The sequence below is a fragment of the Oryzias latipes genome, chromosome 2 (genome assembly GCF_002234675.1).
Source record: "Oryzias latipes chromosome 2, ASM223467v1".
Taxonomy (NCBI): domain Eukaryota; kingdom Metazoa; phylum Chordata; class Actinopteri; order Beloniformes; family Adrianichthyidae; genus Oryzias; species Oryzias latipes.
The window spans coordinates 11,917,588-11,940,863 of record NC_019860.2 but is presented as its reverse complement, the minus strand read 5'-3'; the positions used below and the strand labels follow the sequence as shown (position 1 = coordinate 11,940,863).

Below are 23,276 nucleotides of genomic sequence, written 5' to 3'. Positions count from 1 at the left end.
CCTCTCACTATCACCCCCCCCCTCTGACATCCCTCCCTCTTCTTCCCTTCTTTCCTTTTCCGTCCGGTCCAACACCAAAGATTTTCAATCATGGTTGAAATTAATAAAAGTTTGGCCTCAATTACAAAAGGGGTTTTTTCAGTCATACATTTGGTTTGTCTGAAGATTAATAACCCCTCTTGTTAAAGTAAAATATGTCCAACACAAGAGGCCCTCAGCTCTCATCTGCCTGCCTAGCTGTTGGACAGGACAAGTAAAAAAAAAAAAAAACAAAAAAAAAACAAATTTAATAATCTAGATAACCCTGACATCCAGCTATTATTATTACTATTACTAGCAGGAAAGGCATACTTATTTATTAGATTAGTTCAGAAAGGTAAAAATAATAATAAAATTAGAGGATCTTTTTGATATTTTCGCGGTGGAAATAAGAATATATAAAGTTCAGTAGGCCTGAGCAACTGGCTCTTTCAAGCCGCGGCGGCTCTTTCAAGCCGCGGCGGCTCTATCAAGCCGCGGCGGCTCTGTCTGTCTGCCCGCCAACCAGCCTACCGAGGCGGGGGCGGACATGGAGCACTCCAGCCCCATCATGGGCCCTGGAACAAGCTGGTGACCTGTTTAGGGTTTTTCCCACCTTCGCCCAACAGTATCCGGATGTGCTCCAGTAACCCAGCGGCCCCGAAAGGGATATAAAGCAGGTTAAAGATGGATGTATGGACGTTCGGGATTAAAATAGTGACATTGAGTCGCCATTTTGTATTTGTACTTCACCTGCTCATGGAGTCACTGAACACGTTGAGTCCCAGATTGCTTACAACCTCGCCAACGTCTCTCTTTTTTTTAACTTAGCTGAAAACGTGCTGGGCTCAAATTGCGTCACATATACTCTACATTGAGTTGATATCGAAACTCAACGCCTGTGTGAATGAAGCATTAGCATTAGCTGTTCGGGTAAAGCTGCATTTACACCTTCTATTCTGCCTGTGACGCTTTACATAAACATGAACGCCACGGGTTGGCCCCGCTGCCGGTGTGAAAGCAGCTTAACAGCAACAAAAAAGCGTAGAAAAGTTATACAGTTCTCCCTAGATACATAATTGTATAGACTAACTTTCATTTGATATTGTAATGTACAGCAGGTACAGCGGGAAGTACGGGAGCCAAGCGGTCGACCAGTTGAGCTGTCAATCAATCTGGCTGCGCTGGAGAACTGTCCGTGTCCCATACACCGCACGATTCCGAACAGTCTCAGTGAGGAGGAGGCAGAAAGAGAACCTGAGAGTGCAGTGTCCTTTCCGGCATAAGAATTCAATTCAATTCAATTCAATTTTATTTGTATAGCCCAAAATCACAACAACAGTCATCTCGATGGGCTTCGAAGTAAAACATGAACTCAAGAGGATCACGAATACAAAGAGTTCAATAGGAAAATACTAAAATGAACTAACAAACTGACTAAGCTATACTGGCATCCCTGCCCTTAGACCCCCCTTCGCGGTAAGGAAAAACTCCCAAAAAAACGGATTCCGGAAAGAAAGACACAAGAAGCCCATTTATTATGAACACACACAACATTGAACATTACACAGGCCTCATCAACCTTTCTCCCTTCCACACTCATGGTTCAACATAAAGAAACAACATAACAGGAAGAATAAACTAAGGTGGAACAACAAAAACTGCCATATGAAAAGAAACGTGGTCAAAAAGAAACGCTTCTGCTGAGCCCTAATTAGATCAGGGGACCACGTCCCACAATCCCCTGCTGCTACAGCCCTACAATGCACATGGCCGCCACTACAATATTATTTTCCCCATAAATTACAGTTACTTACCACTTGTGAAGAACTTTTTCCAGCACTGATGAAACCTTCTGCAGCTCATGGAAAATTACCAGCACGATGCACTTTCTTCCGCAGGGTTTCCGAGGTGGGAGCCCAGGGGCCTTGACTCTCTACAGCAGGGGTGTCAAACTCATTTTGGTTCGGGGGCTGCATTCAAGGCGTCTGATCCCAAGTGAGCCGGACCACTAACATAAAAGCAACATCTACTCAGAAAAAAATGCCTCAGCCAACATGGTAGCCTAATCACTAATTATTACACATTCATTCACAGAGACCAATGGATGTATAATAAAGTGCATTTCACTTAAAAAAGTGGTTTATTTAATTTTATTCAGACTAAATATTGTACATTTTACACTGAATCTATCCTTCTAATAAACTCAAGAGGGGCTATGGAAAAAAATGAAACACCTGCCTAAAATATAAATGTGCAAATCAATGAATAATTAAACTAAATTAAACTTGCAAACATTTATGAACATAATACGAATTTGGAGTTAACCTCCTTTCTCTCCTCAAACTTCAGCCAGCCATCAATATACTGATTCAGATCCTGTGCAGAGACAGATTTACTGTCATTCAAGTGTGCAAAACACAATGAAATGTCCAAGAATCTTTTCCTGGTTTCTGCCTGAATTCTGTGGCAACACCTGCTTTCTGCCTGACCTTTGATGGGCGCCATCAGTGACCAGACTGACTTCACGTGACCAGTTCACTCCAACATAGTCCAGCACTGTAACAAGAGAGCTGACTGTGTCATCAGCTGTTGTTGTGTCCATCAGCTCAAGAAACTCCGCTATGACGGTCTCTTCAGCACCTCAAAGAAATATGCACAGTTGTCCAATATCTGTATCTGTACTTTCATTAATAGTGACCGAAAATACAATAAATTACTGGATTCCTTAACATGGCACCCAAGTCTCCTCAGAGATGCCGTATCTGTAATCATAATCCTTGACAGACTGCTTTTTGGGAACAAGACTTCTGCAGCCTTGAGCCTTTTTCAATAAGTTCAGCATCTGAAAATGGTTTGGTTGTTTGCTCCAACTTGTCTGCAATCAGGCGTCTGTCACTGCTCCATCACTGACGTCACACTGCAGTAAATGCAGACGTTTGTTTTTTCAGTCCAGCTTTTAGTTGGTAAATCCTCTCTTTTCTTAACTGCAAATGGTAAAACTTTCCTCATTGTCTCATAGTGGTGCTGAATGTTATATTCTTTGAGCACTGCTACCTGTTGATAACATAAGAAGCACGCAGGTTTTGCATTCAACTCCGTAAACAAATAAAACTCTGTCCATTTTCCTGGAAAACTCAGCACTTCACTTGAACCCTTTTTTTCTTTTTGACAACATCTTGGTCATTAGGTATGGAAGCGATTCTGAAGCATAAATAAAAAGCAAAGTCAAAACCAGAAATGCTTTTTCATTTTCAAAATGAAGCTGCATTTTTTGACTCAAAAATAAAATGAAAAAGCAATCCACCAAAATGTTTTTTCTTTTCCTTCCTCAACACAGCTTCTTCTGTCACTTAAATAAAATTAAAATGAAAATGGTATTTGACATTTCACTTTCAAGACGTTCTCTGGTAAATGTGTAGCATAATTCATTTAGAAATGTCTAATTTGACATTTAAAATGGATTAATAGAAATGCTTTTTAATTTTCTAAATGAAGCAGCATTTTTTGACTCAAAAATAAAATGAAAAAGCAATCCACCAAAATGCTTTTTCATTTCCTTCCTCAACACAGCTTATTCCGTCACTTAATTAAAATGAAAATGGTATTTGACATTTCATTTAAAAAAAGGTCCATGGTAAATGTGTAGCATAATTCATTTAGAAATGTCTAATTTGACAATTAAAATGGATTAACAGAAATGCTTTTTAATTTTCAAAATGTAGCTGCATCAAATTACTCCAAATTAAAATGAAAAAGCAATATTTCAAAATGCTTTTTCATTTTATACTTAAAACCGCTTATTCTGTGTCATAATTAAAACGAAAATGCAAAAAGGGGATCACATTTGCGTTTTCAAATCCACCCTGGGAAACTTGTCGCAATAGTCATTTCTTAAAAGCATTAGCAGAGGGGGGGTGGGGCGGGTCACTGCTTTCTCCGTGTGTCCGGCCGCTGAGAGACCTGGTGTGTCTGTGTTCGCATTAAGATCACCTAAAACCGGGACCTGTTCACAAACCGCTGGACCTGGACTGCTCAAACCTGGATTCCTGGATCTTAATGCGAGAAATGCAGCAGAATGTTCCTTTAGTGCCCTCCCCAGTCAGAAGCTGTGAATCACAACCCAACTTCTACAGCCTCGTCTGACCGCACGGATTTAAAAACATATGATCGAGCAGAGCATAGAGGCCCTTGAGAGGCCCTTAAATATAATCATGACAGTAATAAAAGCACATTTAGAAAATAGTCTCCTGCAGCTTCGCGCTGAGTGAGTGTTTGTCCAAGCAGCAAGCGTTTAGCATGGTGAAATCTGCTATCTGGGGATCCAGCTGTCATCAAACAGCAAATTCAGCGCGAAGCTGCAAATAAACGTGTAAAAATGTGGGAATTACATCAGTCTTTATTTTTGTTTTGGACACCACTGGAAACACAAATTCATTTTATGGTTTCGTAGCAGCATTTCCTCCTTCAGCAATCGGGAGCTTCGCGCTCCGCTGCGCGAAGGCAGCTGGCGGTCTGAAGATAAAAAGCTTGTCCGCGGTGCGTCAGGAGGAGGACCGCAGAAGGTGGACATGCTGCTAAGTAGTCCTGAGAAGCTGTGTACACTCATCACAAGTTCACAACCAACACATAGCCGTCTTCTCTGCCGCTAACATAGTCTGCTCCTGGATGTCTGTGTGTGTCTCGGCCGGACACACGGAGAAAGCATCGCCCCGCCCCCCTCTGCTAATGCTTTTAAGAAATGATTATTGAGACAAGTTTCCTAGGGTGGATATTAACATGCAAATGTAATCCCCTCTTTGCATTTTCGTTTTAATTATGACACAGAATAAGCGGGTTTAAGTATAAAATGAAAAAGCATTTTGAAATATTGCTTTTTCATTTTAATTTTGAGTCATTTGATGCAGTTACATTTTGAAAATTAAAAACATTTCTGTTAATCCATTTTAATTATCAAATTAGACATTTCTAAATGAATTTTGCTACACATTTACCATGGACCTCTTTTGAAATGAAATGTCAAATACCATTTTCTTTATCATTTTAATTAAGTGACAGAAAAAGCTGTGTTGAGGAAGGAAATCAAAAGCATTTTGAAGTATTGCTTTTTCTTTTTAATTTTGAGTCCAAAAATGCAGCTTCATTTTGAAAATTAAAAAGCATTTCTATTAATCCATTTTAAATGTCAAATTAGACATTTCTAAATGAATTATGCTACACATTTACCAGAGAACGTCTTGAAAATGAAATGTCAAATACCATTTTAATTTTAATTTTAATAAGTTACAGAATAAGCTGTGTTGAGGAAGGAAATGAAAAAGCATTTTGGTGGATTGCTTTTTCATTTTATTTTTGAGTCAAAAAATGCAGCTTCATTTTGAAAATAAAAGCATTTCTGGTTTTGACTTAGCTTTTTATTTATGCTACAGAATCGCTTCCATAATTAGGGAGTCACTACTGATCATTCTTATTTATTTTATTTTTTTATTTAACCTTTATTTAACCAGGAAAGTCCCATTGAGATTAAAAACCTCTTTTACAAGGGAGTCCTGGCCAAGAGGCAGCAAAAAGTTATAAACACAGACAACAAATAAAATTACAATTTCAATTATAAAAACAGTTACATTTAAAGGAGCTGACCTCAAGTGCTCTCAGTCTGGCTTTAAAATCATTTACAGAGATAAGTTCAGGGAGCTTCCAGGTTTTCTGCAGTGTGTTCCATGAAGTGGGAGCAGCGTGAGAAAAAGCTATTTTTCCCAGTTCTGTGCGGACAAACGGAACACTGAGCAACAGTTGATCATTTGAACGCAATGAATATGAATCAACATTTCTCCTTGTTAGTAAATCTCCAATGTAGGAGGGAAGCAGTCCAAGCATGGCCTTGTAAATAAAAGTGTACCAGTGTCCTTGCCTTCTTGTGGACAGAGATGACCACCCCACACGAGAGTAAAGTTCACAGTGATGTGTTAATGCTCTACTATTGGTGATAAACCTCAGAGCAGCATGAGACACAGAGTTTAATCTGGAAAGACAATGTAACAGCAGTGGGGCTCGCAGGGAACTAAACTACATCTCATTCAGACACAGAGCCGTTAGGTTTCACTTTTGGCAGGTGCAAAGATATGCATTTTCACCTGTTTTGCTTAGCCTTCACTCCCCCTAGTGGCGGAATTGCGCATTTCGGTTATTTCTTTAAAAAATCATAACTCGCCACAAGAACGGACTAGAAACGTGCTTGTTTTTTTAAACATTCTTATAATTTTTACTCTTCATGACTGGGCTAGATTGAACCTTCTGGCGGGCTGGATCCGGCCCGCGGGGCATATGTTTGACACCCCTGCTCTAAGGTGTTCAATATGCTTGATTTGGCTAAAATAACTCCAACACTGAACATTATTTGAATTGCAGTGAGTTAGAATAACACTTCAAGAGTGTCAGCCCGTTGTACTTTCTTGCACTGGGTTTCCGAGGCAGAAGCCCAGGGGTATTGACTCTCTGTAGTGTTATATTAGCTTGATTTGGTTAACACCAGTGGCGGTTCTACCCTGAATTACTCCCCGGGCGAGACCCTCCTCTGCCCCCCCCAATAGAGTCACTTTGTCCATTTATTGTAACTGAAAATACAAAAATATTTAATCAAACACAAATAATCTGAAATAAATAATATAAACTACAAATCACACTAATAATACACTAGAATAAATGTAACTGCAGCACTAAGAACAGAAAACACTAACTAAAACCTAACCTTTGTGGCCTTCCTGATGCAAGCTTGTCAATAACGTCATCATATGAAATCTGCTCCCCCCCTGAATGATTGATACTAACAACAGCAGGTTAGTGAGTTGCTCCTGAGACATTGGTGATCTCAGGTATGACTTGATCAACTGGACTTTTGAAAAGCTAACAGCAGCAGCAGCAGCAGCAGCAGCAGCAGCAGCAGCAGCAGCAGCAGCAGCAGCAGCATGCTACCATCACAGCTTATTTAACATTATGAACTAATATACAACAATAAAACACAACAAAAACTTTGTGATACAGCAGAGCAGACAGACACACGAATCATAACTAATGTTACAAGTTAAGGCAGAGCAAACATTTAAGAATAAATATCTTAAAAAAGACGTTATTTGCAATATTTGGGCCTACTTCAGTTTTGATCATGATAGACCAAACAAGAGATTTTTCCTCTGCAACGTTGTTGTTGTTGTAGGGCAGGTAGCATTCGTATTTAGAAAACGTGCATCTAGCTATGCGATAATACCCTTTTCTTTGTCTCTTTTCTCCTCTTCTTCTCTTTTCTTTCTAAATTGGGCACCAGCTTTGACCTTTTTTCTCCATATTTCAGATGTTTTTGCATTTAGCATAAATGTCCTGACATAGGTATCAAGTCTGTCGACTAAACCAACTGTCATCTAAGTGAAGAATTTTTTTTGTTTTCCCATTTTTTATTTGGGCATTTCACACAAAAATAACCAAAAAAGCATGATTTTTTATACCTATTTTATACCCCCCCCGTTCGTCAAACATTTCCTGCAGGAGCGCGTGCAGCTGCACCCAGGGGCGCCAATTCGCTACATGGCGGCGCAATTTTTATTTTTACTTTTTCATCAAGCACTGAGCCGCGGCCCGCGACCGTTGCCCCTCTGGAAGAAGATCCAGCCAGGTTTGCGCATGCGTTTTGCGCTCCGTGCTCACCTCAGCCTGCACCCTTCACCCCGCGCCCCCTCCCTTCTCCTTCTTCACCCCGCGCCCCCTCCCTTCTCCTTCTCACACACATTTGCGTCTACTTCTCAAAGACGGGAGAGAGCGCAGCTGCGGGGGCGCCGCCAGGTTTCAGGCTGTTACAAACTCTGTGATATAAGTAAACCAATAGTGGTGCATAAAGTATTTTACAAGAGCTGAGCCGCTGGCGCCGCCCCTCCGTCATTTTTCCGCCCCGGGCGATCGCCCGTATGGCCCGTGCCTAAAACCGCTACTGGTTAACACTGATAAATAACCCCAACACTGAACACCTTTTGAATCACAATGTGTTGAAATAACACTTCAAGAGTGGAAATCAACTCTGGTTTGTTTAACCCGAAATTTCAACTCTCCAGTTTCTGCTGTGTATAGGCTAAACAGAGGTTCTGTGTACCTGGACTTTTTGGGGACTCTTAGAGGCATACTTGACAGTACCCCAATGGAGGATTTTGTTTTCTTCCTTGCTGTGCCGGACTTAACAGTTTTGTATGGAAGAATTTGTGTCTCATAATTCAAAATAAAATTCAAGACCGGAATTGCTTTTTCATTTTCACAATGAAGCTGCCTTTTCATTTTCACAATGAAAAAAGTTAATCGACTCAAAAATAAAATGAAAAATCAATCAAAGTCTATGGTATTTCGGTTTCCTGAAGTCTGCTGCTATTTCCAAGTCTCTTATAATGTCCACGAAGTTTACCCATATTTTTTGAGCTGCCCCAAAGATTTGGGCTTCTGAATGGAGTTCCATCGGTATGTAACATAGATATTTTAAAATAATATACTCATCTTTCTGGTGGTTTTTATTTTGGGAAACCCATTTCCTCTTGACAACCTTCGAACAATGCTGAATGTTTATTCCATATACATTGTATCTGTGGCAGTGCTGATCTGATTTAATGAAATTCTAATGAGAAAAAAAAGAACCATTGAAAGAAACTCTAGATTGTCCACTTTAACAGTGTTGTTTTTTCTTATTTGAATGTTTAAGCGTTTTGAACACACTGTTAAAATGTACTAGATTGACTATCGGTGTTCTATTTTAAGTTACTGCATCATTTTGAACAAAGTTCAGGAAGAAATCTGAATCCAAACTGCTTCCATCAAATCATGTTTGTCATAATCTTGACCTGTTGAAAGACACAGATCCTTTCCACTTCACAAAACTCTTCTTCTAAACAATCTAAACAAATACTGGTACATCCCGCAGTTCTATTGCTGGTGATGCTGTTCTGTACAATCCACTTCAACAACCTCTCAGGGCTCACAGATGCAGGAGTTTGCTAAAAAAAAAAAGGAGCACTGCTGTAACACCAAACATAAGAGCATAAAAGCTTCTCCAGCTGTCTTAAACACTTTGAATTTCCACAAGAGAACCAACAAAAAGAAGAAACCCACACTATGGGATAGACTCCACACTTCATACTGATGTTCACAGCCACTTTATTCTGCACATTAAGGATTGGGACAGAACACTGAAAACTACATAGAACTGCTAAACATCTCTGATCTCTACTAGAAAACAGAAATCACATGAACAAAAGAGAAAACATCAGTCTATTTGTTTGTTCATTAATGCATATTTGGGGAAATGGTGTAAATATTTTACTAAGCTGTGTCACTGGAGAACATTGCAAAACAACTATGTCACCATAACTTTGTGTTGTTCAGCTGGGACAGGGAATTATTGATTAAATTTTTTGACAAGAAAAGGGCACATCTGCTGTGTGAGCTTTCATGTGTCTTTTGAGACTAGACATTTGACTAAAACCTCTATCACATTCTTTACAGGAAAAAACCTTTTCTCCTGTATGAGTTCTAATGTGTCTTTTGAGATGGGATTTTACATAATAACTTTTGTCACATTCTTTACAAGAAAAAGGCTTGTCACCTGTGTGAGTTCTCATGTGTGTTTTCAGATGAAATAAACGACTAAAACTTGTATCACATTCTTCACAGGAATAAGGCTTTTCTCCTGTATGAGTTCTCATGTGTGCTTTGAGATTATATAAGTCACTAAAACCTATATCACATACTTTACAAGAAAAAGGCTTTTCTCCTGTGTGGGTTCTCATGTGTCTTCTGAGGCCAAATATCTGTCCAAAACTCTTGTCACATTCTTTACACAAAAAAGGCTTCTCACCTGTGTGAGTTCTCATGTGTGCTTTCAGATGAGATAAACGCCGAAACCTTGTTTCACATTTTTCACAAGAAAAAGGCTTTTCTCCAGTATGAATTCTCATGTGTGCTTTGAGATTATGCATGTCACTAAAACTTGTATCACATTCTTTACACGAAAAAGGCTTCTCTCCTGTGTGAGTTCTCATGTGTGCTTTCAGATGAGATAAACGACTAAAACTTGTATCACATTCTTCACAAGAAAAGGGGTTATTTCCTATATGGGTTCTCATGTGAACTCTAAAATGAGACCACCAACTAAAACTTTTACCACATTCTTTACAGTCATAAGGTTTTTTTATCAGACTCAGTACTCCTGTAGACACAGAGATTACTAACAATTCTTGAGCTTTTACCTGACTTTATATATGAAGGTATCTTTTTGTTTAGGATTTGGTTGTGCTGTTTAACCAAAGTTGCCGTATTGGATTTCTGACTTTCTAACATGTGAGAGCTGTATATATTTTGGTCACAACTTACATCTCTTCTCTTTTTCAGATTTTTGTTCTGTGGATCTGTCTCTCCATCTGTAGTTGATGACTCTTCATGTTGGCTTCGTTCTTCATCCTGATTATCAGTTATATTAAAGCTCTGTCGATTGTTTTGATCTGCTATATTGTGCTCATTTTCCTCATTGATAGAAGTCTCCATCAAAGTATAAGTCTCCTGCTTCAATTCAAGCTGATCTTCATCGTGACTAATACAAAGCTTTTCTTGCTCCTCTTTAATCTGTAGAGGTTGTAGTTCCCCCCAATTTTCTTCAATCTGTTGAAGTTCTCGTTCCTCCAATTCCTCTTTGATCTGCAGAGGTTCTTGTTCCTCCTGTTCCTCTTTAAACTGCGGAGGTTCTGTTTGCTTCTGTTCCTCTTCAACTTGTGGAGGTCCTGGTTCTTCCTTTTCCACTCTGGAGTTCCTCTGCTGATCTACACTTTCACTCGCATAATATGGAGGAAGGACTGCAGGGACACAAACACAAGGAGTCTTTTTATACTTTTAAATGAATCAGTCACATCAGGGAGAAGCAATGCTGTGTAAAATTTGAATTTGTCACTCTTTAGTTTTCATTAAAGGTTAAGACAGGAAAAGGTGATGTTGGTCTACCAGTCATTTTAACAACGATTCAACAATTCACATGATTCATACGATTCATATCGGACTTTGGTTTATTATGAACAATCCAATTCTATCTGATTCACTGACTCGAAATAAATCCAGGACATATTTAGCCAAAAATTCAACCAGTGAGATAAATACCTGGGTACTTAACAGTGCATCTGAGGTATTCCAGATTACTGGATTCCACAGGTTTCTATACAAATATAATGATGGCTTTTTCATTTTTTGCTGTGATCACGTGTTTTTTATTGTGATGTCATTTTGTCATTTTTACATTATAGTTAAATAGACCTATGCACCATAATCCTAATGGTATCTTCCACACCTTCTCATTCAAAGAGTTTTCTTTATTTTCATGACTATTAAAATTGTAGATTCACACTAAAGGCATCAAAACTGAATTAACACATGTGGAATTATATACACAACAAAAAAAGTGTTAAACAACTGAAAATGTGTCATATTGTAGGTTCTTCAAAGTAGCCACCTTTTGATTTGATTACTGCTTTGATTACTGCTTGTTTAGACACCTGAAATGTTTTTCACTAAACAGGTGTGTCCTGTCGGGTTTAATAAGTGTGATTTCTTCCCTTATAAATGGAGTTGGGACAATAAGTTGTGTTGTAAGGAATAGAGGGCTGCATTGGGATTGGGTCCCGCCGGGTCCCGTGGGACCCAACCCAACTCTCGCGGGATGAGCGGTTTGAATTGTGCTGCGGGCAGGAGCGGGCGGCAAAAAAATAACCCGCGGGATCAGTGTTGCCATGAATATCTCATGAATATATATTAGCTGACTACGTTAGGCTTTGCGGCTGTTGGATTCTTATGTACTGAAGCTCCGTGAAGGCACCAGGTAGAGACGCCTAATGGCCACTGTCATCTAACCTGTTGTTGGGGGTGTGCAACGCCCCGCCCGCCTCTTAGAAATTGTATTCTTTAAAGCCTAATACCGAGGTCGCGTGTGAGCGGAGCCACCAGCTAGAGGTTATGGTCTGATCGCTACATGGAGCGATGTGTGCAACAATGCATGGTAGACACGAAGAATGTGGAGAGATCAGGTTTATTATTTTAAACAGTTCTACTTGGTAAACATGTTTCCATGTTTGAGATCATGAGATCATCCCAGAGAAAGTCTCTGCTTCAACTCCTGCAGTGAAAGCTGTGTCTGAGTCTGACGCGCGTGTTTTCATCTCTCTGACAGAGTTGAAGTCAAAGCCCCTCCCCCGCCTCTCTACCTGCTTTTCCTCTCTACCTGTTCACCTGTTCACATCATCTGTAGCTGAGAGTTGTTTTCCCCGCGCACCCAGTGTATTCTACAGGGAGAGCGCAAAATACGGTTATTGTAGGTTGACACGATAGTCGGGGGGCTCTAGCGCAGCACAAGGATGAAAGAGCTGTGGCTCTACCTGGCAACACTGCGCGGATAAGGATGGAGCAGGTTGCCTGGCAGAGACATGATGTCAATGGATGAAGCAGGAAAGAACCTCAAACGAGGTTCATCGTGAGTCACGCATGGTTCTCAGATCTGCGTGCCGATGCCCCAATGAGGCGCAAAACAGCAAAAACTGGAAAAGGCTGAGGCTAAAAAAAAAAAAAAAAATTCCGTCAGGAAAAAATTAATTCAAAGATTTTCAGCTCTGTTGAACCATTAATGTTTTTTTTTCCTCCATAAATTCAAATGACTTTGACCTGCATCTTTACCATCTGGTTCAGCGCGCTTCAGGCCGTCTGTCTGCGTGCGGACATACGCGCACTTTTAACCGAACAGGATTTGTGAAAATATATTTAATAATTAAGTTGCACATTACACAAAAGAGGAATGCATGAAAAGATGAGGCTGGAGGAGGGACATGAATTTCTTTTATTATATCAATACAAATACATGTTTTTTTCCTGCGGGACGGGAGACGATACAAAATCAATGCATCTCTATTACTTTGCAGGAATAAATTCTCTGAGTTTGACGGGTGCGGGCGGGAGTGGACATACATATTGCGGGTGCGGGCGGGAGTGTAACGCATACGTTGCGGGAGCGGGCGGGATTGGACAGAAATTCGGCGGGCGCGGGCGGGAGCGGGATGAAGAAAATAGTCCCGCGCAGGGCTCTAGTACAGAACTCAGGTGAATACACAGCCGATAGTCCTACTGAATGGACTGTTAGAATTTGTATGATGGCAAGAAAAAAAGCAATTAAGTACAGATCAAACAAGTGCCCATCATTATTTTAAGAAATGAAGGTCAGTCAGTCCGAAATATTGGGGAAACTTTGAAAGTGTCCCCAAGTGCAGTCACAAAAACCATCAAGCACTACAAAGAAACTGGCTCACATGCGGACCGCCCCAGGAAAGGAAGACCAAGAGTCACCTCTGCTGCGGAGGATAAGTTCATCTGAGTAACCAGCCTCAGAAATCGCAGGTTAGCTCAGATTAAAGACCAGGTCAATGGCACACAGAGTTCTAGTAGCAGACACATCTCTACAACAACTGTTAAAAAGTGATTAATTGCCCAGGGGGTCACAATGAACTCAGGTATGTCCTATAAATGACATCACATCTGTTTTCAAATCCATAATCAGTCAGTCTGCCTAATTAAAGGGAGACAAATAGTCACGTTGCTGTTTGGTGAAAGGTGTGTACCACATTGAACATAGACAGCAGACGGCAAAGGAGAGAATTGTCCCAGGACAGTAGAAACAAAATTATAGACAAACATTGTAAAAGTAAAGGCTATAAAACTCTCAGAGCAGCTTGAAGTTCCTGTGACAGCAGTGGCTCATATTATTCAGAAGTTTAAGACCCATGGGACAGTAGCCAACCTCCCTGGACGTGGAGGAAAATTGATGACAAATTGAGAAGACGTGTAGTTCGAACTGTATCCAAAGAGCCCAGAACAACCTCCAAAGACATTAAAGGTGAACTCCTAGATCAAGGTACATCAGTGTCAGTTCGGACTATTCGTTGTTGTTTGAGCCAGAGTGGACTCCATGGGAGATGACCAAGGAGGACACCACTATTGAAAGGAAATCATAAAAAAAGCGAAACTGGAATTTCCTAAAAAGGAAGTTGACAAGCCACAAAGCTTCTGGGAAAATGTCCTTTGGACAGATGAGACAAAACTGGAGCTTTGTCCCTACTGTGAAACATGGAGGAGGCTCAGTTCTGTTTTGGGGCTGCTTTGCTGCATCTCTCACACAGGGTGTCTTGAAGTTGTGCAAAGTAAAATGAAATCTCAAAATTATCTAGGCATTCTGGATAAAAATGTGCTACCTAGTGTCATAAAGCTTGGTCTCAGTGGCAGGTCATGGGTCTTCCAACGGGACAACGATGCAAAATACACAGCCAAGAAACACCCAAGAATGGCTAAGAGAAAAGCGTTGGACTATTCTGAAGTGTCCTTCAATGAGCCCAGATCTGAATCCCATTAAACATCTGTTTGCTGTTTCCTCATGAGGAGTGGGCCAAAATACCTATCGACAGGGTACAGAAGGCTCATTGACAAATACAGAAACTGTTAAACTGCAGTGATTCCCTCAAAATACTGCAACAAAATATTAAGTTATGGGTACTATCACTTTTGTCCAGCCCTATTTCATTAGGTTTTTTTTAAATAATTATTTTATTCAATAACTCAAAAGTAATGGCTGATTTTGATTATTTAATTTTCAATACATTTTAATTTATTTTTAATTTTGATCGTTTCAAGTCATTTCAGTGAGCATTTGGGGACTTTCTTTAACTGAGGGGTACCAGCAATTTTGTCCACCACTGTATTTTACTGCTATGAATCTTTAGACATACCAGATGTATATTTGAATAAACCCCTCTTGTAATTTAGGCACAACTTTATTCATCTTACTTATGTTTGTAACAGTCTTTTTTTTTTTGGACCGGACAGAAAAGAAAGGGGAAGAAGAGAGAGGGATGTTAGAGACGGGCGTCTGCTCTCCTTTTGCGGCGATCAGCGGGCAGCTGACGGCGCCCAGCGCGTTCGTTTCGCCGCGGTCGCCTGCATCTGCAGGGGGTGCACTTTCCGCGGTGTTCGAGATGTCCGTGGCCCCCGATCAGGAGCAGTCTGGGTCTTCTCGTCTGCCGTGGTCAGCCGAATTTCTACGGTGAGCGGCATGCGGTTCTTTTCCCGTGTTGTTTTTCTACGGCTACGCTCTTGCTTCCTGTTTACTTCGGTGACGTCACGCCCCTAAGGACCTTGGGAATTGTAGTTTTGTACTCATGGTCCACTTCATGATGCACTTCTGATTCCTTTTCTGCTGTGTAGTTCTGCGTCGTCCGGTTATTGTTTCAGGGGTTGTGGTTTTTTTTCTGTGGTTGTGAAGGCTGGCGTTCCTCGTTTGGACAGGTTTCTCATGCTGGCTGAATTTGTTGTGGCTTTCAGCATATTTTTTTTGTTGCTGTTTTGTTCTTTGGGAGCTGAATGTGAATCATCACTATCTTTAATTTGATGCTGGCTTTATTATTATGGCGGTTCTTCTGTTTATTTTTTTCGTTGTGGTAGCTGCTGGTTAGTCAGAATGTGAATTAGTCTCTCTTGGACCCGTCTCTGCTCTGTGGATATTTTCCCTATGATTGGTCTCTCTTATGCAGCGTCTATGGCTCATTTTATTCACTCGGCGATCCTTGTTCGTTGCCCCCGCACGTTCTGCATCTGGTTCTGCTCCGCCTGTTTTTCCCCGCTGTGTCTACCCCAGTGGGTCCTGCCCTGGATTCAGGGACTTGCGTCGGCCGCATTGGTGAGTGTGTCAGTCTCGTCGCGGCCTCGTTTTCTCGGCTGGACAGTTAATTTGTTATTCTCTCTCTGGTTTGGTTTGGAGGTTTGTGGGGGCTATGTGATGGATTCTTCCGGGGCATCATTTTCAAAGCCGCCACTGAGGGTGGCCCCTAGGAAGTGTTCAGATTGACGTGACTTGATCTGGACCTGTTAGCGCCTCGCAGTTCATCTTCTGGGCATCAGTGGCCTGGTTCCCCATGCGCCTTCAGGATTAGTATATATTTTCTTCAGCTGCCCATGCTGTCTCCACGATTTTCCTCCGAACGCGATATAAGGCTAAGAATGATTGTTCTCACTGTTCTGCCTCTATGCCTCTCAGTGGCGTCTCTTCGCATTCAGTGGCGCTCGAAGTGTTTGTCGGTTTACCTTCAGCGGTCGTGGCAGTCCTCATAACAACTTTATTATCGGAAGCTCTGTACTGGATATGTTTAGGCGATGGGTCCCCTTCCTTTTGCGAGTTATTGATGATTTCTTGGTGGCCAAATTTCCTCTGTATCCCTGGTCTTTTGAATCTCGGTGGAAAAAACTTTATTTTCAAATCTGGGTTATCACGTTGTCTATTCTGTATGGTCCTCCACCCGTCCGGATTTATTTTTCTTCTATGGATCTGGGTGGTTCATTGATGCTTGTCTCTCCCCATTATGTCATCTCTAGCTTTTTTGCAGCGTGTCGTTTATTCAATTTTTGGTTGTATATGATTTGTCAATGATTGGGCGGCCTGACATTTGCTGTGGCTTTGGTCCTATGGTCATCCGTTCATCTTGTGTTCTTGTTCTGGGTAGTTCGATCCTGGGCCCCGTGTTCCTGTTTTGGATTTTCGTGTTTTGCGTTTGATCTTTCCCTCTCTATGCTTGGAGTGGTTTTGTTATGATGACTGTCGTGTCTTCAGGCTCCCTCCACTTGTTCTTCTGAGGCTGCGCCTTCTGGTTTGGGGGAAAAAAATTTAAGAAGAGTGGTTTGTCCGGCCGCCAGAATCCACAGCTCTGATGGTTTTTAAGGGGTCGTCCGGTTATGAGAGATTTCATCCTTGGAGATTATATTAAGGCTGTTTCAATAGTGAATGATAGTATTGTGTCATCGGTTGACTTGGTTAATATTTAAATAGCACCTTGAGCAATTTCTACCCTGACCGTAGGAAATATATCACTTGCGCTCTCAACCTTAGTTCAAGAGTTAAATCTTGTGTCCACAAGTCAGTCTTCTATCTGCCTTGCTTAAGCAGATGACACTCTGCTAGATGCATCCCCATTTAGAGGCTTGTTATACTCTGCCTCTAAATGCTTAAGGTTCAGTCTAGCAAAAATACTATCAAAAACTATGATCCCTCATGGCTCTCAAGTTCTCTTTTGCAGTATCCAGACGCCCTTGGCTAATTAAAATTTCAGTAGTCTGTACTCAAATACAAAGCATCAAATCCAGCCGAGCTGTAATCCTTTGCTACGTGGGATGTTGACCTTCCTCACCTACAAATGTCCTTGGCCACTGTCAAAGGTTACTTTTCTTATCATTGGAGTATATAAAATGTTGATAAAAAAGATTTCGTGCAGGTTATATATTTCACTATCATTTCACTGTTGGAATTAGTAATTATGTCGGTTTCTATGGTGCGATAAATCCACAATGGGTCTTTACCTTAACTATCTACTAAAATTTCACTTTCTCAGATTTGTTCTTTAAAAGCACTGTTATTTCATTTTTCTCAAGCATATTTATATATTCTTGTCAAGACTAATACTGCTTTGTTTTTATCTATGCATCGCATCCTGAGCCTGAGAACCCCTTCGCCCCGATCAGCTTCTCCGTTTCCAGAAAATCAAGTCAACCCTGCATTCCTTGATCTGGTGCTGCAACGATGACTGCTCGACGTACCTATTGCTGCACTGAAAGTGAAGGGGCGGTGGACCTCCTCTGCATTCCAATGACACTTCTGACTGAATTAATCAATCAATGTCAACAGAAGTATGAATGTAAATTCTTCGATTATAGATGTTAAAAGAAAATTATTGCCAGGTGGAAGCCTCAAAATTTAGGATGTTCTAAGATGTATCATAGTATGCGCTGGAGCTCGAATTTGGTTCTTAAGCTCATTTATTTGTTGTATGCCAATGAAGCATAGTAATTATGGGCGTTGAACTCGTTCTTAATATTTGGATGGAACCTCAATTAAATGGATGTTCCTTGAGCGCTTATAATTTGTATGCCAAATGGAGAAAATTATGGCTATTAAGCTTGTTCCTTTGTACTGTCGTTGGGAGCTTCGAAATAATGGATGTTACTTAAGCTCGTGTATGTATGGTTGCCAAATGGAAGATGTTTACGGCCATCAAGCTTGTTCTTAGTTTAATGGAAGTTTGAATAATGGCTGTTACTTAAGCATGTCATAATACGCCATTGGAAGCATTGGATTGGATGTTAAGTTAGTGTCTCATACGGGTTGTTCGGCGGTTTAAATTATAGTTCTGCACAGCGTTTTGCGGACGTGAGCTTTACGTTCTAAGATCAGGTATGAGTAATTCTTATGTTGGCTCCCCTTTTATTTGTTGTTTATTTCTCTCCTCAAACTTCACCCGACCGTCAATATCGGGATTCAAATCCTGTGCAGCAACATATTTCCTGTCATTCAAGTGTGTAAAACACAATGAAATGTCCAAGAGTCTTTTCCTGGTTTCCGCCTGAATTTTGTGGCAACACCTGCCTACATTCTTACCTTTAATGGGGCGCTATCAGTGACCAGACTGACATCGTGTGACCAGTTCACTCCAACATTGTCCAGCACAATAACTAGAGAGCTGACTATGCCATCAGCTGTTGTTGTTGTGTCCATCAACAACAGCGAAACTCCGCTGTGACGTTTCTTTAACACCTCTAATAAATATGCACGGCTGTATATATCTGTGATGACGGTGTTTTCATTAATAGAAATCAAAAATGCAATAAATGACTGGATTCCTTCATTTGGTGTCCAAGTCTCCTCAGAGATGTTGGATCTGATATCGTGATCCTTGACACTCATGTTGGCAAAGGATGACTGCTTTTTGGGGCCAGGGCTCCAGACTAAATTTTTTCACTAGGAGCACAGTGGCCCCCAACTGAAAATTTTAGGGGCACAACCAGAAAATTTGGGGGCGCATACCGTAAATCAACATGCAAACCAAATCTACTAATTTCCACTGTATTACTAATAAATACTTTGATAATTAATGCAGAAATTACAATGTGCTGTTTCTAATTCAGCGTCACATTTTATTCTGCACTTTTGAAAATGCAACAACAAGGTAAACAACAGCACCATCCCTGTCATGATGGTAAATGGTAAACAAAACGGATAGAAATCAATCTTGGTGACACCAAATAAATGCAGCCAAGATGCACAATAAGCGTGTTTGAGATCACCCAGGTGGATGTAACGCTGCGCAGATCACCTGGTGTGTGACATATATTTTAGCTCCAACATCACCTGTCAATCATCACAAAAATATCACAAGAAAGGGGTGGGAGCAAGGGGCAAACATACCCGAACACAGCTGGAAATTTAGTACTGAACTGACTGAAAGCTGCCCTACAGACTACAAAAACCATGTGTCCTGATGGTTTTTGTAGTTGAGTGATTAATTAAAATAATTTAAAATACCAATTGATTAAAAAAAAGGCTACATATATTACAAAGCATTCAAATAACTATAAAATATGTAATAACACAGATCACACTAAGGGGAAGAGGCATATTAAAAGTAAATAGAATGTTAAGGACAACTCCAACTACCTGTTCTCTTTCAGTCTCGCTGCAGATTTGCCTTCATCTCACCCCCCCCTCCCCCCGTCTCCCCAACGATCCAGGCGAGCCGCCGGTTCATCTTAAACATGTCTATCATTGCATTTTCCCCACGTGTTTTAAATGTGTCTAAGGTTAATCTTGTTGTTGCTCGCACGTGTTTAATGTTCATGCCACGTTAGCTGTCACGCATGTAGGTGGGGGACATTTATTCTCCTCAGCTGACCCGACTCCCACGGGAGCGGTGTGCTGCCGTAACAGCCGTGCATAAACTGTTTGATGCGCCGCTGTAACCGTAACCAAAACCCTAAACCTTCTTCCGGGTCTGTGGGGCCCAGAGAAAAGTTCAGCACGGACTGCATATATGTAGAAAATTATGAGCGAATAGATACGTTCTAAAGGAATGTATCTAAGGAGTTATCCTCCTTAATGTGGCCTGGGGAGGGAGGGGCTGTCAGGTGTCCTGCTTTCAAGCCCGACCATTGTAACGCCCCCCAAAGAGTCATTTACCCCACTGTGATTGGTTGGTCAGCTCCGGGCACGACAATGAAAAAGTGTCTTTCATACAAACTGGCGAGTCGCATTAACATTAAACTTTCATTTTAAGGCGGGGGCTGCAAAATATCATCTTGGGGGTCGCAAATAGCCCGCGGGGCACGAGTTTGAGACCCCTGGAGTACACTCTGGCACTGGTACACTAGCCGCAGGTCGGAAGAACGCATCAATAGTTCGCTTGCTCATAGCTCAGACGCACATATCAGGTTGTGATGATATTTGTCTCCGTTTCATTCCCACAGACGTTTATGCGCTCTCAATTGTCTCTAGGCCCCTCCACGCATTTTAGCCACTTACAGTGACTTTCCCTATTCTTCTCACACGCATTGGCCGCCTCACAGAAAGGCATCACGCAAGTGTGTGCTAGCGTTTCACGAGTATGTGCGCGAGTGTGTGTGTCTGCCTGCGTGCGTGTGCGCTCGTGTCTCATTGATTATTTCATCGATCATTGAAGTGCCCCTTCCATGTTTAATGTATAAAAAATATGAAGGGTGGGGGAGGCAAATTTACTGGTAGCACATGTGCGACTGGATGTAAAATTCAGTCCCACACTCTCAAATTTTGGTCGCAAAATGCGACCATTTGGTGGCAGTCTGGAGCCCTGGGGGCACAAGTTCACCTCTGAAAAGGGTTTGGATGTTTGCACCAACGTGTTTATAATAAGGTAGCTGTCACTGCTCCATCACTGATGTCAACGTTGCAGTGAATGCAAACGGTTGTTTTTTCAGTCCAGCTAATAGTTGGTAGATCATCTCTTTTGTGCACTGCAAATGGTGGTGTGAATGTTGTATTCTTTGAACACTGTGACCTGTTGATGACATACCAACATGGGGGTTTTGCATTCAGCTTTGTGAAAAAACTATTTCCATTTTTCCTGGAAAGCTCTTCACTCCACTTTACTTTTTGACAACATTTTGTTCATTAGGGTGACACTACTGATCATCCTTACAGCAAGATAACAGCGGTACGGTTCATAGGGAACCAAAGTGCATCCTACGCAGAGCAAAGGTGTTATGTTTTGCTTTTGGCACGTGCAGTTATGCTGTTACACTTGTTTTGCAATTCCTTTGCTCCCCCTAGTGGCGGAATTGCACATTTCAGTTATTTCTTTAAAAAATCATAACTTGCCACAGGAATGGACTAGAAACTTGCTTTCTTTTTTAACCATCCTTATGATGTTTACTCTTCATGTGCGGGCCGGACTTAACCACCTGCCGGGCCGGATACGGCCCACGGGCCATATGTTTGAAACCCCTGACCTACGGTTTGGTGGCCATTTTGTTCCAAAATCTGGTATTTGGTCATTTTCGCGTTTTTCTACATCATAGAAAAAATATCGTTTTTTCTAGCAATTTTCAATAAATTTGAGAAACGTGCCACTAGCCCAAGTCTACAACCTACCTCTGGAGTTTTGTCAACCTTTGACCTAGGGAGAAGGCCGCCATCTCGAATAAAAAATAAGCACCTTAAGCACCAAAAACAAACGAAAACTCGTCGTTGGAATTTTCATCTATCGTCTCGTAACCTTTCAGGCATCAACGGCAAGCTACTCTGGAAAAGATTTTGCAATTACAAGTTATATATTTTAACGGCGTCCACGTGGCGAGCTCGCAAATGTGGCGCACTGAAATTCCTCATACCTTATTATGGCCTGCAGCAGCAGTCACTTAGTGCAAGGACAATATTGTTTTTGCAGTTGGAAAGATTTTGGGCCTGTCAGCGAAAATTTGACCCCCACCACATACTCGAAAAGTCCCCAAAATGTGCACACACCTAGAATAAATTGAAAAAGACAATGACATCATGGCAAGCGAACCTGTAAAAAAATGAATGGGCTGAAAACCGCACATGGGGCCGGGAAAAAATTATTTCAAAATATAGTTACGAAACCAAAACACACGTGTTGGGGAAATCCCAAGAAAGTTTTGAAATCATCAAGGGACGGCAATGCAATCCCCTCTTTGCATTTTCGTTTTAATTATGACACACAATAAGTGGTTTTAAGTATAAAATGAAAAGCATTTTGAAATATTGCTTTTTCATTTTAATTTTGAGTCATTTGATGCAATTAAATTTTGAAAATTAAAAAGCATTTCTATTAATCCATTTTAATTGTCAAATTAGACATTTCTAAATGAATTATGTCAAACATTTACCAGGGACCTTTTTTAAAATGCAATGTCAAATACCATTTTCATTATCCTTTTAATTAAGTGACAGAAAAAGCTGTGTTGAGGAAGGAAATGAAAAAACATTTTGAAGTATTGCATTTTCAGTTTAATTTTGAGCCAAAAATGCAGCTTCATTTTGAAAATTAAAAAGCATTTCTATTAATCCCTTTTAAATGTCAAATTAGACATTTCTGAATGAATTATGCTACACATTTACCAGAGAACGTCTTGAAAATGAAATGTCAAATACCATTTTAATTTTAATTTTAATTTTAATTAAGTGACTAAGAAAGCTGTGTTGAGGAAGGAAATGAAAAAACATTTTGGTGCATTGCTTTTTTATTTTATTTTTGAATCAAAAAATGCATCTTCATTTTGAAAATGAAAAAGCATTTCTGGTTTTAACTTTGCTTTTTATTTATGCTACAGAATCGCTTCCATAGAGGACAGCATAATGCTTATGTGGCCCTCAGTAAAAATGAGTTTGACACCCCTGTGCTACAGAAACACTTCCATAGCCTAAAAGCATCTGTGTAGCTTTAAATTGAACTATACCATATGATTGATTATATTCCTAATTAATTCATATTTGACATTCAAATAAAAATTTATTTCATATCAACTTTGATTGTTTTAGTTCTTTTGACTGGCTTTGCATTTTTTTAGATTGGACGGGTAATAAGTACCGTAATTTCCGGGTTATAGAGCGCACCCGATTACAAGCCCCACCCACTCATTTTCACGTGTTTAACTTCTTTTGTACATACAAAAGCCGCGTCAGAGTACAAGCCGCATGCCCTAGGCAACGTTGTCAGCCTGACAAAGCACGTCCTGACTCCCAGATTTGTGCACAAGGCATTAGCATACGGTGGGAGGAATCAGCCTTGAATCATGCTCGAGTCTTCTTCCTCTTTCGGCTTCTCCCATCAGGGGTCGCCACAGCG

The 23,276-nt window shown here is 40.8% G+C and overlaps 1 protein-coding gene across 6 annotated transcripts in view; it reads right to left on the bottom strand.

Moving 5' to 3' along the window:
• Window positions 1-9,167: 9,167 nt before the first annotated feature.
• LOC105355587 (gastrula zinc finger protein XlCGF8.2DB) overlaps window positions 9,168-23,276 on the bottom strand; it is a 31,022-nt gene continuing 16,913 nt past the window's right edge. For 5 of the 6 annotated variants that reach the window (XM_023964627.1, XM_020708205.2, XM_023964619.1 and 2 more), the window contains one exon: window positions 9,168-10,892. In XM_023964627.1, coding sequence (XP_023820395.1) covers window positions 9,450-10,169 — 720 coding nt within the window. In that variant the 5' untranslated portion in view covers window positions 10,170-10,892 and the 3' untranslated portion in view covers window positions 9,168-9,449. The remainder of the gene's footprint in view (window positions 10,893-23,276) is intronic. The other variant, XM_011483294.2, reaches the window with a different exon arrangement.